The 18,816-nt window shown below is 42.1% G+C and overlaps 1 protein-coding gene across 1 annotated transcript; it reads left to right on the top strand.

The window, feature by feature from the left end:
* The first annotated feature begins 1,093 nt into the window (after positions 1-1,093).
* Positions 1,094-15,861, top strand: GYG1 (glycogenin 1). The gene is made up of 7 exons (XM_059822926.1): positions 1,094-1,152; positions 4,657-4,792; positions 6,731-6,905; positions 7,301-7,463; positions 11,227-11,353; positions 14,522-14,741; positions 15,656-15,861. The coding sequence occupies exons 1-7, from the start codon at positions 1,146-1,148 to the stop codon at positions 15,824-15,826; spliced, it is 999 nt and encodes a 332-aa protein (XP_059678909.1). The 5' UTR covers positions 1,094-1,145; the 3' UTR covers positions 15,827-15,861.
* Positions 15,862-18,816: the final 2,955 nt, after the last annotated feature.

Genomic DNA, 18,816 nt, shown 5'->3' with positions numbered 1-18,816 from the left:
TATCTATACCCCTCAGTATTTGTCATCATCTTTAATTGCTCAGTTTTGACTAGTAGGTAGTCGTGTGAATAATAAAGGACCTGTCCTACAGTCTTAATACTCGTAATGTTTGCAAGGGTGATAAAGAAGAGCACAAGAAGCTTATGAGCACCCTTCCTATATTCCTGAAAAGGTACAGCTTAAATTTCTTCAAGGACTGAAATCGAGCCATAAATAAAATATCTAAGCATGGGCCTATCTCCTCATTCTTCTCACCTGCTGACACATGCTCCCCAGAGGTGCCAAGCGTTGCCAACAGTACCAGCTGTGCTACCTTAACAGAGGCATGACGGTGTATGCCTTCCAACGAAGGCACTTGCCTCACCCCATTTCTAGGGCCCCTCCTGCCACCCCCAGCCCCCTGCAGCGACCACCACCAAACCGCCTGTAACGCTGCACGCACCAACAGTTGCATTTCAAAGCCCGACAGCGATGCCAACCCTGCCTGCAGCTGCCTGCATCCAGCCCAAGGCGCTTCATGGGAACACCATCCCCAGCTGCCATTTTGCGGCAGCAGCAGGGACGGCTCGCCCCTGGCCGCACTACCCTAAGGCGGCTGCGGGACGGGGGTGTCTGGCAGGTGCGCGTACTGTAAACGCGCTCCCCGCAGCTGCAGGTGGCCTTGGGCCAGGCCTGGGTTCCCCCCTCTTCCTGCAGGGCGTGGCGACCCCGGCGGCAGCGCCCTCCTCCTGCCGCCGCTGCCGCCAGCCGAAGCCTCAGCACCCCGACCTGGGCTGCCGCGCCCGTCCGCGCAGCGGAACGCGCCCGAGCTCCGCTCGGCCTAGGAGGCACCGGGCGCGTAAGAGGCCCTCCGGGCGCGGCCCCAGACGCCATCTCCACGCCCGGCCGGGCGGGCGGGCGGCCCTCACCGCCCAGCCCCGCAGCCCCCGCGCGGACCCACCCCTGGCCGACGGCGGGATGACGTGCCACGGCCGCGGGAGAACATGGCAGAGACCCCGCCCCGCGGGGACTCCTTAGGGCGGGGCCTCCGCCTCCGGCCGAAGACGCGTCGCGCGCGGCCCCGCCCCTATATAAGGGGCGGCCTTGGCGCAGCCCTGGCAGCGCGGCCGCCGTCTCTGCCGCAGCCGTTCCGCGGAGCTGGCGCCATGGCAGGTCAGTGCGCGCGGCCACACCTCCGCGCGGACGCCCAACGCGCGCGCCGCGGTGCGCCAGGGCTGCCGGCGGCGCGGGCCGCGCTTGCGGAGCCGCCGCGCGCTCCCGGCTCGCGCTCTGGCGGCGGCGCGGGAGCAGGGCGGGCCTCGGCGGCGCCTATTTTTAGGCGGTGGCCCCTGCCAGCGGCGAGCTCCGGCGGGCGGGCGGGGGCGCGGAGAGCCGGTGCCGCGGGCGGTGGGGGCGGGCGCCGCCCGCGGGGGGGGGGGCGGAGGCGTCCCGCGGGCACCGCCGTGCAGCGCGAGCGGACGCCCGCGGTTCAGCCTCGCCCCGCGCCGCCTGCCTCGGTGCCTGGCCCGGGCCCCGTCCCCGAATTGGGGGGGGGGGGGGGCGGAGGGGCCGCCGGAGGGCCGCAGCGACTCGCGGGAGAAAGCCGAGCGCTCCCCTGAGACGCCGAAGGGAGCGCGTAACTTCCGCGCCTCGTGGCACCTCACGGCGGGCAGTTCCTTACCGCAACGCCGGGCGCCCGCCTGCCGGGCTTTCCCCCGGCTCAACCCTTACCTGAAGCTGTCGGCGGAGTCGGTTTCGCTTTCAGGTCGGGAAGGCGGCGGGAAGTCCGGTGCTCTGCCTCCCGCTGCACGCCGTGCTCAGGTGCGCCCGTCTCTCTAGCAGTCCTGGGCTCCACGAAGGTCGGGTGTGCTGCACCTGAACAGGGGAGGGGGCGAACAGCGGCGAGCTCTGGCTGCGCCGGTGAGGGTGCTTCTGGGGGAAGTTTTAGAACGCCTGGGGCGAGCGCTCTACTCCCCCCCGCATGCCGTCGAATGAAAGACTGCTCCTAGCTCGGGCTTCCCGGGTGCGCTCAGGTGCGTAAGGGCTGGCGCAAAGACTCTTGCCTACGGATACTGTAGCCTATGACCTGGGTAGCCAAAGATGCCTCCGAAGCAGCTTGGGTGTCCTTGGGTAAATCAGTTATGGAGCTGTGCAGCTGTCTCGCAGTACTGCCTTGCTGTGTTAACTTAGTGGTGAAGGTGCATCCTGGACAAGCATTCTTCTCCTTTTTACATACAGGACTCATGGTGGTTGTGTGCTTTAGTTTCTAGCGTAGGCTAAAACCAGTTCCTTAATTTCACAGCTCGCTGTTGTCCTCTAATAGCTAGCAAGGCTTGCTGTCATGTACTATAGCTGCACCTTGGCTTGCGACGCAAATCCTTGATCCTTGTGCCTTTGCAGCCACGCTACTACTAATAGTTCAGTACGTTTCAGGCATAACAGTGACTGCGGTATGAACATAATCTATGGTGGAGGAAGTGTTTACAGAGAATGGAGAAGGGGGAGAGGGTGGGAAGGGAGACCCACACAACTGAAATACTTGTAGTTTAGGTAGAATGGGCTAGCCTCTTGCAGATGTAACTTCTGTATTAAGCAGCAAGTGGTCTTGCCCAAATTGTAGTATGGGTTAATACATAACAAGTCTGAATGCACTTTAGAGAAGGTATGAAATAGAACATAGTTTATTCAAAACTTTAGAAAGCTGTATGGACTTGGATGCTCTACAAGTTGCCAGTATCCTCCTCCTGTCAAGCAGTTTCCTACTGCAGGTGGGATTTAATAGGGGGCTTCTTAGCCTTTATTCCATCATTAAATTGACTTCATTTCTCTCAGACCTTTGTGTATGAATACTTGGTAAGATGAGAAGACATGGTAGAAGTATACCTGCTAACAGGCCAATGAAAAAGGCTAGTCTTTCAGTGGCAAGGTCACTTTAAGAATTAGTCTTATACTGCTGGGGAAAAACCCAAAACAACATTCAGATGAATGTCGGGTACAATTCCACTTTGTCTACACTGGATTTTTAGTGAGCTGTCTGTCAGCATAGAGTGGCAAACTTCTATTTATTGAGTAGTTGAGGAGTAACATGCAAAGTAAGTAATGAAAAATGCTGCCCTATTAGGAGGATGTTCACACCACTTAAAATGCTACACACTTGCCATTTGTACAGCTTCAAAGAAACACAAAATTGTTCTGTAGATGTGCTGAATTATATGAACTATTACAAATTGGTAACTAAAGTGAATTAAGGAAAAAAAACTATTCCTGACATTATAGAAGCTTTTTTGAACTTTGTAATTGACAACTATAATCTCAATCCCTTGGGACTAGTTGGTTTTGCTGCTAAGCAAAATAGAACATTTTGTAGCTGATCTGTAGAGCTTGCAAACCAGGTTTGTAGAGCTTATAGACAATTATGCTACATGACTTTCTGTCATCAACTGTTAAGATGGTATTAAGTTAAAAAGATATTGATGATGACGGTCTCATGGGCTGAGGAGTTGTACCAAACAACAATCTCTCTGAAAGTAGAGCAGTCACTATTTAATCTTACTACTAGACTTGGTAGTAAGCCTCCAAGTGCTCAGAACCTTCACTCTCAATCTTGATCTAACCTCGTTAACAATTTCTGTAAAGAAAAGAAATCACAGCTTCTAAAATAAATTTGAATGTGAAAATCTACTCTTGAAATTCTTAGGAAGAAGCTGTTTTATTGATGGTGTCAAAAATGGTTTGGTAGAAAAGAGCACACTTCTTTATAAAGTGCTGTAGCTTGGAAAGGAGTACTACATGACGATAGTGAACTGAAGAAGTTCAGAAGTTCCTTGTTTGCTTTTTTCAGTCCCACCCTGGCAGATTAAAACAACATGACAATTGAAAGAATGCAAAGCTTGTATTGTATGGCTTCAATAAGCAGTATATGGTAAAGTGATACATCTTAATCTATTTTTAAGATACACCTGGAGCAGAAGATTATAGTAACAATCCAACCTTACCTCTCTTTGTTTGAAGAGTGAAAACTGTTGCTGCAAGTCTTAAATTGCTTACTGTATCACTGGTTACTTCCCATTTAAATCTTGCATTCTTGTGATAGACCTGCAGCCATGGGTTGCAGAACAACTCATCTGCAAAATCCTGAGCTAGCAAAACTTAATACTGCTGTCCAAGATCTAATTCAATGCTTGCTTTCATTTGAGTATGAAATGTAAGTTTTACGCTGCCCTAGCTTCAGGGTTCAGAGCTGAACCTAGAATAACTCTACATAACTCTACTGTTACTAACTTTAGACCAAACTCAGGCTCACTGACTCCCAATACTTCTAGCTTGAGAACAGTGTATTAATGGCCAAAATAAGGCTCTTTAGACCTTTTAGATTGTCTCTATCATTTGGCATGACTTATTTAACCTGCAGGCAAACTGGGCCTGGTTTTCTCTTTCAACAATCTTGATTTTGGGTTTTTACTGCATTTTGCTGTGTGTCAAGTTACTAAGAGCAAGTATAGCTATGCAAGTATAATCTGCTTCATTGAGCCATGTAGGTAGGCCCCATACAGAGAGTTAAAGAGCATGTCTTAGAGAACTCACAGCACAATTACCTAACAGTATTAGGTTTCTAGTATGTCTGTCTCAGAATAAAGTATTGGATCATGCTAACTTGACTAAGTTCATTTCTTCCAGACCAGTCTTTTGTGACTCTAGCCACAAATGACTCCTATGTGAAAGGAGCACTGGTACTTGGTTCATCTTTGCAACAGTACAGAACAACAAGGAAGCTGACTGCACTCATAACTCCTCAGGTCTCAGATCTTATGAGGTAAGGTCACTTACATACTTCAAACTGCCACAGTTCCTGCTCATGTAAAGGTTGAAAAACAGAAGTCAAATTCCTTAGTAGTAATCTTCCAAAACTCTGGAAGCTTAACAGCTAAACTTAGCAGAATTCAACTGCTAAGTTGAATTAGCAACAATTCAATTTAACTGTGGAATTCTGTAAGTTCTTCAAACATGAAACTGTTGTTTTTTTTCCTTCCATAGGATGAGTTAACAAATACTCTGTAGTTAGAGCAGTAAACCGTGACTTGATACTGATATTTCAACTGGATCTTTGCTCTTTCATAGTCCTACTTAGAACTGTCCAATAATACAACATTGTCTGTGTGTTCACTAGCACTGTGTGTATGCATGTGGAGGTGGGAGTAGGGGATTGGTATTTATTTGTCTTGCAGAAGCATTCCAGACTGAGATAATGTAACACAAGTTCTCTTGAAATCTAGCAGACACTTCAAATCAAATCTTATCATGAGAGAAGGGAATGAGTAGAACTAAAGTAGCACCAAGTACGTCAAATCAGCAGATCAACAGAGGCATCTAATGAGGTCACTGCAGTACAACAAATGACATTAACAGGCAACTGCTTCCTACAGACTCTCTAGAAAGAGTCTCAGTATGGAGCGGACTAGATGCTCTTTCTACATGTAAGAGGAGGGTTAAAAACCAATTAACGTAATAGCTACATGAACTACGGATGATAGATCAAGATTCTCTACATGGAGAAGTTCTTCTGAAAAGATCTCTGAGTTTATAGAGACAGTAGAGGAGTGGCTCAATAAATGGAGTGACTCTCCCTGGGGTCTCAGAGCAGCTAAACAGCCTTATCAACATAAAGATGTTTCATATAGGAACATCCATTCTAGCTTATTAGGTGAGTGAGCTCTTTAAGATGAATCATAAATGTGCTTGTGTACTAGTGTAAGCCAGCTAGTACTGTGTACTAGTGTAAGCCAGCTAGTACTGTGCCCTTAGACCAGCGATACCTACCTACCCAGTGGTGTAACTGGAACTTGCGTTTCTCACTCTGTATCCACTAATGAGGTATGCCTTAAGTTCAGAAGCAACTGTCTATCCAAGCTGTCAGTATCAAGTCAGCCTTGCAAGGCAGAGTTCTAAAACTCACTGACAAGCTCTGTGACTCAAATTGTACTGATAATTGCTGAGCATTCAAGATACACTAGAATAGTGAGACTTTACAGATGCTTCATATTTTAAGCAGCATGAACTCCTTAACCTCTCCAGAACTAATGGTAATGCTTTACTGATGGTAAAGCAAAGGCTGGGTATCTGCCACAAAATTTCACTACGCGGTGTGAAAGTGTCAGTCTTGGGTGAACATGATGCTGGGTCAAAACACTGCTGTACCCACAGCCATGATTAAGTAAGTCTTTAAAACTTTATGGGATAAAGAAAGTTTTAGCAACTGGGTCTAGTCAGCTGTCCCTAACAGTCACAAATCCAGAACAGTGTTGTCATAACTATTGTATAAACTTCTGTTTCAGCTGTTCAGGATTCAGCTACTGTCCTCCTCAAGCTACTCTAACAGCTTCCCATTTCTTAATCGCCTGCTCAAAGTAGACAGTTAACTTGCCAAAAATGAGAGTCTGGCTGAAAAAAAGCTGTGTGGAAAGTTTGTACTACATAGCCATGACCTACTGGACTTGGTAGCAATGCCAACTAAAGCCCTGTTTGCAGAAGAAAAAAACCCAAACCAACTTCTTTGTTCCCCAAAATGTGCCCATTACAAACCTGCACAAACAGGTGTACTTGTGCATTCCAACACATGCAGTCAACTCTTACTGATGGCATAAGAAATACTGCCAGGTTCCCTGTTATTCCATTTCTCTTTATGGCATCTGTCATGTGGTCTGGTGATGGAGTAACAATAGAACTAAATCTTGGCAATTCACTCTTTCCCCAGGAGCGTGCTGGAAAAAGTCTTCGATGAAGTCATACTGGTAAATGTCTTGGATAGTGGGGATTCAGCACACTTGGCGTTAATGAAAAGACCTGAGCTGGGTGTGACACTAACAAAGCTTCACTGCTGGGAACTGACCCAGTTTTCAAAATGTGTTTTCATGGATGCAGACACAATGGTAAGTGGTCATGTCTCATGGTACCTCTTAATGACCTAGTATGGGGGATGTTGGATTTTCTGTGGGTTGTTTTTGGTTTTGTTGTTTGGGGTTTTTTGAGGGGGGAGGGTTGGTGTTTTGGTTTTTTTGTCTTTTTTAAGAGGAGGGGTAACAGAGGCCTTTTTGCTATTTGGACTAGTAACTCTAAAAAGGTTATGTGCCTTTTTATCTAAATTAATTGTAACATAGTCTGTGGGGACTATATCCATAAAGTACTGTCTTCCATAAGACAAGAGCATCAACATGAGAACTTCCTTTCATGTCTTAAGGTGTATATCAAAATCCATTAAAACGTGATACCCCAATTCCTAACCTAAAAACCAGAGAACAATTTTTTTTATCCCCTTTATAACTAGGTTTTGTCAAATATTGATGAGCTTTTTGAGAGAGAAGAGCTGTCTGCAGCACCAGACCCAGGCTGGCCTGACTGTTTTAATTCTGGAGTTTTTGTTTACCGACCTTCCATTGAAACATACAATCAGCTGTTACAGTTTGCCACAGAGAAAGGCAGCTTTGATGGTATGTATTAATTTGTATTTCAATATAAGTTAGACCAAAAACGGTGGTAGTGGTTGGGATGGCTCAGTTAACTACATACATGTCATGGGGACTCTGTATGATAGAATTCTGAACTCAATGTAACTACACAAAAATTATCCTTCTCACAATAGAGGCTATCATTACAATATGTAGTAAAACTACTTTTTTCAGACTTCATGAAATAAAAAACCTAAAAGTTTGGCCTCCAAACTAGCAGCAGTAAGCATTAGCAATGTAGAATCATGTAATAAGAAATCTTAAGCTGCAGCAAGCACAATGCATGCATTAACAAATAAAACATCAGTACTATGCTTCATGAGTTCCTAACACTCAAGGCTTGAATGTTCTATGCTGACTCAAGTTGATGTGGAAAAAAATAGTACTGATCAACTCGTATGCAGCTTCAGAGAAACAAACGTTTGAAGATGCAACTATCTCTTCATATGCTGTGTGATAGCTTCCTGTCATTATAGGGTGGTGACCGTCTTTTTCCCAATATCAAGTGCATGTAGCCTTGGCTGCTTCCCACTATAGGTCACTTGGGATTGGTCACTGTGCCAGATTTAAGCTTGAGAAGCCAAGTTCTGCTGTCCTGTAAGTCTCCTTACCAATCTATTACCATTGTAGTAAACACATGTGTTGCTTGAAGACTGCTGTAGTTAAAGGCTTCTGAATGACTATCACTGTCTCCTGTCACTTAATTTCATTATGTAACTACTGTGGTACAAAACAAAGTCTAACTGAAAAAGCTACAGAAAATTACATAACTAAGACTGTAAAATGGAACTCTTAATAGAAGCTAATTAGCCAGCCTGTTGACTTTCAGTACTTTGTGTGTTAAAAAAAGAAAAAATTTCTAGATGTCACTCCTAGTCTGCAGAATAATCCCTGTTACTGTGTGGACTCCTATGTGTGGTCTCTTAAAGAACATGAGTCACAGTTTGATGCTTAATGCTACCACGTGAATAAACTCTAGTGAAAATGAGTATTGCAATACGATTAAGGGTCTGTCTGTACCTCGCTACTGACAAGGTAGCAGTTGGTAGCTCTGGGAGAGCTCTGAAATGTTGGGTGTAAATTGATCACCAGCTATGGCAAAAGCTGTAGCACAGTACTGAATTTTTGCGTTTAAAAAACCCAAACAAAACAACCTCAAACCAACCCACATCTTTGTGCAAACTGACTTTTGAGTAGCTCCAGAAACATCTGAGATTTGGTTGCTGTTTCCTGAGCTTTGTGCTTGACTGTTAGCAGACCCCTTCTTCTAGGTCTAAGGCCCCTGTCCTTTAAAATAGTAGAGCTGCTTCCACAATATACTTTCTGACTTGAAAGCTAAAGCCACACAATTGTGAAACTTCCTCAATGTCCTAAATATGAAGCAATTGTTGCAGCTCTTAATGGCAAAAATGGTGGGTTAATGGTTTAGGTACCAAATTTCTAGAACTGTAATTTGTACTTAGGCTTTAAAATTAATCAGTTTTTATTAAATGGTAGCACTGATCTGAGAAATGAGACCAGAGACTTATACTACCTGCATAAGCTGCTGCTGCTGAGCTCACAAACTCAGTGGGGAGAAAGGGGATTTTAAGTTTAAATTGATCTAGACAGTAAGAAAAGTTCCTAGGAAACTTCTTGTAAGAGAAACACCTGTGAAGGGTCACTGCCCTTAATAGGACACAGGAATACAAACTCAACAGGCTACCAAGCTATGCATAATTGAAGTCAAGTTCTAAGTGCACCATCTGCAGTAGTAGTAACTAGGGAATGCAAGACTTTCCAGAGTATTTCCTAACAGCAGACAGATGCCTCCTATGTATTGCTGTTGTCCAGAAATGGCAGAGTGATGGCTACTTATGTAGACAACTACTTTGTCTATTTGAACTTTGCCTTTCTAGATAATGAGCAATATGTCATGCAGTAATTCTAGATAACATCTAAAAATGGGGGGGGGGGGGAAGTTTGGTTTTAAAAGAAACCTGGTAGTACTGATACTGATACCTTAAGAATATTGCTTTGACAATCCTCTGGCTCTTTAGACTGGGATCTAAAATGGTTGCTTTTACATATAAAGATATAATGCAGCAAGACTGTATCTGTCGATATGCAGCTAATGTAACTACTGCCTCCTTCACCTTATGTCTAAGGTCCAGTTGATACAACAAGACTGTTGAAGTCTGAACTAGGACGGCTAAATGCTGCTTTCAGTGACTGCTTTGGCACAAAAGCATGCAATGTGAAAAAAGCCAAGTATGTAAAACAATCTGAGTGAGAGAAAGTCCTGTAGAGTAAGTTAAATCCATTGTTGCTGCCCCTTCAGTTATGAGCTATCTTCTCAGAGAGGGCATCCCAGACTTTCTTCTCTTTTAGGTGATCGTACTGTTAACATATGCATTTAGAAGTTATAATGAAACATAGCTGAGTAAAGACCAGAGGATTTGTCTGATTTCTTTGAATCTCTTCTCTTGTGATGGGCACAACTTCTTCAAAAGTGTTTTCCTTCCTTTATGGGTTGAGAGGCAAGTCAGAGGTTTGAAATGACTGGACTGAGTCCCTAGGCAATTTCTCACTCTGCAGTGTGCATGTATGCTGACAGCTGTAACAGGATACTTTAGAATTTATATTGCCAGTGTACTGTCTGTACATCTAAGTTTATGCCCAGTGCCTAGATACTTCAGTTGCAAAAAGCAAATTCTGCTCAAACAGCAGTAAGGGTGTAAACCTCAGTACTGCCCTAAACCTAATCATAGGCCAATAAATAAAACCTTTTCTGAGTCAGCAGAGTCTGAGTGCTTTAGAAAATTAAAGCTTAAAATAAAATGTTGTCTCTTTTCTAAGCTATCCATTTACCTACTCTTTAGCAGTACTACTTGTGAATGCAGTTACAGGCGAAGGGAAGACAGCAAATGAAAGTTGAGGGACTCCCTTCAATCTCTGTCATAAAGAGGAACTATTAGCACTTAAAGACTAAGTATATTCACTGCAATAAAGAATAAATGGATATAAATAAGTAGGTTTTACTTCTTAGTAGCTGCTTATAAACTAGTCTGTACTACTGACATACCAAGCAACTTCAGACTCATTTGACCTCGTTAGATCTCCTACTTGCAAACTAAGAGGTGACCCCTCCCACCACAGTAGATCTGGCCATAACTTAGATTGTCATCCTCACTTAGGGGTTAGTCAGCAGCTTTTTAATACAGAACTAGGAACATCTATTGCCTGTTAAGGGATTTGATGAAGTTTTACTAGAGTTGTCAGCAAGATGGAACATGCTTTCCCTATCATATCACAGTGTAGGTAGATGCATCCAGACCACTGATACATGAACTCTGGTGTTGAGATGTTGGTCATGCATCTGTAAGCATAAGTAATAAAACTAATTGTTGGTACTTGATCTTCTGAGCTACAGCTTTCCTGATGCTGAACATACTCGGTTGTCAAGTCCTGTTTTTGTGCTGCCTTATACAGCTTGAACTTAAGCTGTAAAAGAAACTGAATGGCAGGGTTTGTGAGCAGCTTGCTATCTTTTAGCAAAAGTAACCCTACATATACTACCTTTTTCATTCTCTGCAGTTTTTGGATTTTCAAAGGCTGCAAGGTTTACAGGGTTGTTCACAAATAGAACTCTAGTACTCTACTGGACATGACAACTGCATTACCAACTCTTAATTAGTGAAGTGATTAAAAAAGATCCTAAAACAGCTATCTGATGCTTGTAGCCTATTAATGCTTTCTCTTTCAGGTGCGGATCAGGGGTTATTAAACACCTTCTTCAGCAGCTGGGCAACAACAGACATGAGCAAACATCTACCATTTATTTATAACTTGAGCAGCACTTCTGTATATTCCTACCTTCCAGCATTTAAAGCGTAAGTTCAAAATTCTAAGATGGCTTTCAGAGCTTATATAAACTAATTTCTTGTAACAGAATTAACAGGCACAATGTGAACTTACAGTTTTTCTAAAGGTAGACCATTATTGTCACTAAAAGAAGGTATAATAGTTTCCATTCTTTTTGAAAAAAAACCAAACCCTTGAATTAATACTAGTTAAATGAATCATCTCATGATAAATGCGGAGAGAAAGCTGTATCTGTAGCTTAAACCACTTGTCCCTGGTGGTAACACCGAAGTTGATTTAGAGTAAGCGCATTTGACAAAGGAAAATGTCTTCCTTTGCAAAAGGAAGAACCACTACTTCAGTATGGGATACTATTTATTACGGCTCTAACCAAAGGCAGTAGTTCTTGGATCAGCTTGAGCTGAACTTCAGCATGTCACTGGTGGTATTGTTCCCACCTAGATAACTTGCCCTTTCCTCACTCAAGTTACTTAAGGTATTTAACAACCAGTACAGTTCAGCTAATCAACCTATACCATTCAAATGAACATGGTGAACAGACTTGTATAAACCTAGAATTCTCTCCCAAAAGTCTTTCTAGATCTCAGACAGTTCCTTACATAATAGCGAGATAGAACAAAGACTGCATGCCAACCACCACACCATTGCACGTTTCCTGTGTAAGGAAAACAACTGTATCCTCCCTAGCTAGCAGTGTTAGAGTTGGCATGTGAGTAAACCATGTGTCAGTGGCAGGGTCACTCAAAGCATTATAATAAACACAGGAGGAAGGGGGAAAAGCATGGGAAGCTGAAATGTTACACAGAAACTCTTACTAAGAGCTGCAAAAGTTGGGGGGGGCAGAGGGAAAGTACCAATTGCATAAAAACAATCTGATCTCTGAATGACATCAGGTTACCAGTGTCTAAAGCAGCAGCTAGCATAAGCAGGACTGTTGCTGGCTCAAGATCAAACTATGTCTTGTGATCAGCATACCATTTGAAATCCTGTCATGCTAAAAGTGGAACACTTATTTAAAGAAATATATGCAAGCCTAAGAATGACTAAGTAGTTGGATAGCATTTGATAAGCTAACATCTATTGTAAAGTATGTCCTCTTTCCATGTCTGGCTGGTTGTTAGTCATAGGACTTTAAATTTACAAATGACCTTGTTGCCACAAAAGACTAATGAGATTTGGGGGCTCCTGACAAAAATTCCATTTAACGGATTGAATCACTTGCCTAACTGAATTCAGCAGACCTTCAAAAGTAGAATGTTGGAAGTGCAGCCCTTTTAAGTAGAATGCCCTGCTCAACAGGTGGAACAATTTCCCTTGGTTAGATCAGCAGCTACACTCCTGATAATCAGCAGTTGGAATAAAGTGAAATTTAAACCTACTGACATCAATAGCTAAGTTTTTCACAGCTTTGTACAGCGAGACTAGATTTCACAGCAGTCTCAGTAATCCTTTTTCCAAAAGAAAATGCCAATTCATGACAAATGCTAAGTTCAAAACATGGATGAAGGACTTTTCTGGGAAATGGGGAAAGACAGATTAGTTGCTGAGGCCAGTGTGGACATAAAGCTTCCTAACAGTTGAGCTTAAATGGCAAAGAAGGTATCTAGAAAGCAAGTATTGAAAATGTTGTAGAGGTGTGGCATCTGTCAACTGTTGTACAGGTCCTAAGTGGACAGAATACCAAGAATACACTTCTCCCTTTGCAGCAAGTGTAACATAACACTTCTTAGGCATTCTCTATCTTAAATAGCCTTGATTTTTAAACAATGGCAAGTTTCCTCAGAACAGCTGCAGAAAATGAAGAAAATTCAGGCTGTTAAACAGTGCTGTGACAGCTAATAAAACTAAGGTAGTCCTCTTATGCCAAATCTTGACATGGAGTTTGAAGTTAAAGCCCAGGAACTGACCTCTTGAAGAGAGATTTATATTATTTTTCTTGAAATTAGCGCAAATACTTGACCTTGCTTCACACATGCCTAGGTTTTCATTCTGCAATAAGGTCATTTGTGTTCAAAACATTGAACATGAATATTGAAATACAGTTGAGGATTTTACAATAGTACTGCTTCCCCCCCCCCAATGCATGCTACCTTGTTTTTAATATTCTGAAGTTTTTGAAACGTGGCTCCATAGCCTCCGTATGTAAAACTCCTTAAACATCTGAGTCCTGGTCAAAAGGACCAGGGTGTGTTTAACAAAACGGTAGACAAACTAGTTTGGCATTATTATCCATTTTAATTGTATTATGTTGAGAAGAAATCCTAATGTGATGCAAACTGAACTAGGCGAGACAGTCTCTGTTACTAGAGAGTCTGGTATTGCTTGTTCACAAAACTGACTCGAGCTGAACTCTAGTTCTGGAACCATAGAATAATGGAATGAATGCTGTCTCTTTCAGTTATAAGTTCTTTACTTCAAAAGGGGTGCATCTCATCTACACTCTTAATGCAAAAGAACATCCTCATAACATTTGGGACAAAGCTAGAAGTCCATGTCGAAAATGGAGTTAAAATAGTTTTTAAAAGAAACAAACAAAAAACCCCACCCATGGCTAAACTAAGGTTATTTAGAAAAACAATGGTTGGCTGTCTAGCAAGACCCTGCTGCACCAACATCAGAAGTCCTCTGAAATGCCTAGGTTATACAAAGCAATTATTTTGCAGGGACACAGTCTTCCTGCAGCAGGGCCTTCCAACGATCCTTTTCTATAGGGATGTAAACTGAAAGGGTAACTTTAAAACTGACCCTTCTCTACATAATGCTTGTAATGCCTATCTGGATCACTGACTTTGGAGTAGAATCTTTTTCACTTTTAAAACCAGTTCCGATTGCAACGGCTGCTTGAGACTGCTCTCTCCTGAGCTATGGACATCACTCTACCTAAAGACTTGAGTTGGCTGTAAGTACTTAAATAGCCCAGACCATTAGGTTTTGGCTGTATTCTGACTAGCATAATGTAGAATTCAGTTTGCATTTTTTCTGTTGTATAGCAATGCTTTCAGTCCCAGTAGGCATTGGCCCTTTGATCATTTAGTGTTTAGCCTCCTAAGTATATTAATATGTCTGTTTTCTGGACACCTACAGAAACTGCAGGTTACAAAATTGTCTGCCAGTCAAAACTCTTGTTTTCTAGACACCTGCACAAACTGTGAGTTCTAACTGTTTCTGTCCAACAGGTTTGGTGCAAATACTAAAGTGGTGCATTTCCTGGGAAGCACAAAGCCATGGAACTATACATATGACTCCAGAACAAAAAGCATAAAAGGCAACATGGATGACCCTAAAATAGTTCACCCAGAATTCCTCAACATGTGGTGGGATACCTATACAGCTAACATTTTACCATTACTAGAACAGCATGGAGTTGTTAAAGAAACTACTACAGGTGTAAACACGGTATGTGCTTTAATATTCTTGTAGAAACTACCAAAGTATGGATGACAGGTTCCTTACCATTCCACTTATTTCCCTTCCCTCTGTCCAACTCAAAGCATGAGTGTGGTTTAGTTTGTGGGATGCAGGGTTTTTTGGTTTTGTTCTTTTAAGCTTGCAATAAATAATACTACAGAAGAGAAGCATGCTATAGTGGTCTTGAATGTAGTTGTCTGCTTGCCTAAAACAAACTATGTCAGTAGCTAACGGTGCACCAGAAATTATACTGTAGTAACTTCTTTAATATATAGAGAAGGGCCCTAACTCTTAATGTGTTTCAGCTAATAAGGTTCTCAAGCAGAAGAACCCCAGTTCAGCATGCAATATGTACATACAGATCTTGCATGGTGAAACAAATCTAGGATAACTAGAGAATTAGTACTTATGTAGACTGGCAGTGATAAATCCCAATTCTTATCAAAGCCAAAGTAATGCTTCTAACTCAGTTCTCATTCAGAGTTTAGTAGCTTGCATCTGACTGAAGATATTACAGTCTTAGCTTAGTACATGGGCCAGTTTAAGTTCTCAGCCTTTCTAAGACCAAAGTTACTGATCTCTTAAGATGTGCTTTCTCTTGTTAATCTTGCATCTTTCTAACAAACTATTTGCAGCTATCGGGCTTGGTCTATACTCTGGCTTTCTCTTGTGGCTTCTGTAGAGAGGTATGAAGAACTTAAACTTTTTTCTTTTTTTTTCTCTCCCTGCTAGCTTCTGTAACTGCTTTGTTATTTTGCTAGGAAAGCTGCACAATCCCTGCCCATTGGCAATGCTTGCTGCTGCGCATGAGAACATCTACTTCGTTGTCCCCTTCTATGGCCTGTTGCTCACTTTTAGGTATGCAAAGTATTTCTGTATTTTGACTCTGCCTTTCCTTTTAGGCAGAGGTTACAGAGGCAGTGTCCCACATATCAATATCAGCACCATCACCGGTATTACCAACTGTATCATCAGAAGAACGCAAGGAACGGTGGGAACAGGGCCAAGCTGACTATATGGGAGTGGATTCCTTTGATAACATCAAGAAGAAACTTGATACCTACCTACAGTAGAAATGCCTGTCTCAAACAGCGGTGATGCAAGGACTTGTTCCAGAACTAACAGCTAGAAAGTTGTAGATGGTGGTCAGTTACACTTGCTAGTAGCTTGATGAAAAACTTCTCGGCTGAAGGCCTCTGCAAGTGCTACAGATGAAGACTGAGCAAAAGCTAGGAAGCAGAATTCCTTGGGCCACTTTAACTGCCCAATTTCCAATTCTCCCTACTAGATAAAACCAGGTATTTTCAGCTTAAATTTTCTTCTGTTGTGATCAATTGGCTCAACATATTCCTTGAAACTGGGTTTGTAACCTCACCTCATTAAGGTGATTAGCATTGATTCCTTTGCTTGCTGTTTTAGATGTAAAATCTAATTCCTGGGATTGCTCATACACTAGAGTGGTAGCCATTCTGCTTTACCATAAATGTATTAATGACACTGGGATACATAAACATGTAACAGTAATAGCACTGCTTTGCTCTTCTAGTCACAATTGCACTGAAGTTTTGACCAGGTTCTTACACACAGTGCCTACAGCACGGCAGAATGCATTTTTCAGTTCTGTATACTATGGGACTAGTAAACTGAGTTTTATCTGTTACTTGCAATGTTGCACTTGATACAAAAATAAAAAGTTGTCATGCATTTCTGGCTTCCCTATACTCTTGAGCAATTAAAAAAAAAGAGGGAGCTCTGAAGCAGTCTAAAATATTCACCAGGCATAACCCTTAAGCTTTGTTAATGCTACTCTAGCTACCATTAGCAAGTGTACAGCTTTTAGTTCTGTAATTATTTACAGAGTATATAGTCATTTACCAGGGCTTGCCCTAAGTATAGGACAGGGCAGTGGAGGAAGTACCTCCTGAAGCTACTCACATAAGCAACACAGAGCTTGGGAAGAGGGAATTTATCTTTTGGTGACTAAAGAAAGATCATCCCTAACATAACCCCTGTACACTGTGAATTTGTTCTTAAACACAATGGTGATGCTATTTGGGCAAAGAAAGACTAAATAGCTGCTTAAGTAACTGTACCCATCCTGATAAGGAAAACTACTCTTTCCATGTGTGCAGAGTAAAAGAAAGTGCTTTTTTGCCCCCCTCAGGCTACACATTGTATTCTAAGACACATGGAAAAGCAGTAAAAATACCACGCTAACAAGCATGCTGAAGACAGACAGAGATCAGCTGTTATCTATACAAAGTTTCAGATCCATCCCTTAGCCAAAAGTCTAAATAGAATGAAATTACTTAGTGTTTCTGCACTAGTACACAGTATAGCTGTCAGAGACAGAACACTAAGAAAGTATTATTTCCTAATGAAGGAGGATTTTGGCAGGAAGCTAGTGAGGGTGCTAAACTTTTAGCCTAGAGATAAAATAAACAATCAACAAGGTCTCACCCTTTGCTGGTAAAGCAGAAGACAATCTGGGTAGAAGAGTGAGTTTGGTTTAACTTGTTTTTGCTACTTAATTGCTCTAAGATTCCTTAGTCACCATTTAGCAACAATGCTAAAGATGAGGTCCAAACCAAAGTAGTTTGCAGCTATTTAAAACTACAGAGCATCTTAACTCCTAGCTGTAACTACCCCTTTCCTCTGTGGGTTTTTCTTCTACTGTGTTGGGTTTTTTTTAACAGAGACATTTGAAGTTGTGTGAAAGCAGGATGGATTATTAGTTACCATCTGTAGTGACAAAAGTATACTTTATCCAACAAGTATTGGAGTTCTGCATGCTCACAAAATACTCTCTGGAAAAGGGTAAAATAGTCTTTTGAAGACTGCTGAACAGTCTTAGTTTTGCTCCCCTTGTCTGCATTTGTAGTAGAGAATAGGCACATTATTCCTTTTTAAGCTTAGTTGGAGAGAATTGAAAGTGTAAACACATGAGACTATACCAACTTGAAAGTTTGGTTTAGCATGTAACTTTGTTATGTTAATATGAGAAGATAAGGAGATGCTGAATAAGATGAAAAGCTGCATGTTTTGGGTTAACATATTAGTTAGTAAAGAAAGAAAACCTATAAAACCATTCTGCCCTAGCCTCTGTCACTCATACTATGGTCAAATGTTTACCCACAGCCTCAGGAAAGCTAAAGGTACAGCATCTATACCAAAGTCTATGCAGCTTATTTTCAATAAAATGACCTTTATGTCATTATCTGCCACTATATCCTTCATAATTACTGCAGGCAGCATTTGCAGAAAAATAGAGATCCCTTTTTATCCCTTGTAGTAGTATCACCTGATACATCAAACAATTTTCTGCTCTAAACTGTAGGTACTCAAACAATAACTGAATTAAAGCACTATACTCAAAACATCATTATTCAAAAAAATCATAGACCTGCTTAGATCGTGACTCAAGTATTGGAACTCCATTTACCTTTAAAAAAACATATAACCTAAGGTGTTCCTTAGATGGTGACAACTCAGAGCAACTCTTAGAAGTTTAGAAGCTTTTTTTTTTTGTTTACATCTTTATGTAGGTGGTAAAAAAAAAAACCAAACAGAATGATGGACTACTAACTCAGTCTTTGGAATTAAAAATGTTAAGTTCATAATTCCAGAAGCTCATTTCTAGAACATGCCACAGAACATACTGTTAGAACTCCAAGCAAGAGAATACCAATAGCCAAAGACTACTTACTTGCTGATCATGAAAAGCAAGAATAAACCCCAAACAACCAAAACACTGATTTTTAACCACCTGAGTAACTGAACAGCTCCATCAAATCAAACAGGACTTCTCTGCTCTCAGCTTTGACCTTCGGCTGTTCTCTTGAATACATTAATGGCTTTCTTGGGAGAGACCTTAACTAGTCATACAGCTTAATACTAACTCCAGGAAGTTTTTATTTGGCTTTGGAACATGGAAACCATCTAGTAGAAGAAAAATGATACTAGTAATTGTTTTCATAATCATAACTCAGCCACTCTACAAAATGTCACCATATTTTAACAGAAGTAATGATGTAGCTTGACTAGCCATTGAAATGGGTCTCTT

Source organism: Gavia stellata, chromosome 11 (assembly GCF_030936135.1).
Source record: "Gavia stellata isolate bGavSte3 chromosome 11, bGavSte3.hap2, whole genome shotgun sequence".
Classification (NCBI taxonomy): Eukaryota; Metazoa; Chordata; class Aves; order Gaviiformes; family Gaviidae; genus Gavia; species Gavia stellata.
The sequence above is the reverse complement of the archived record's forward strand: the minus strand, read 5'-3'. Positions and strand labels throughout refer to the sequence as shown.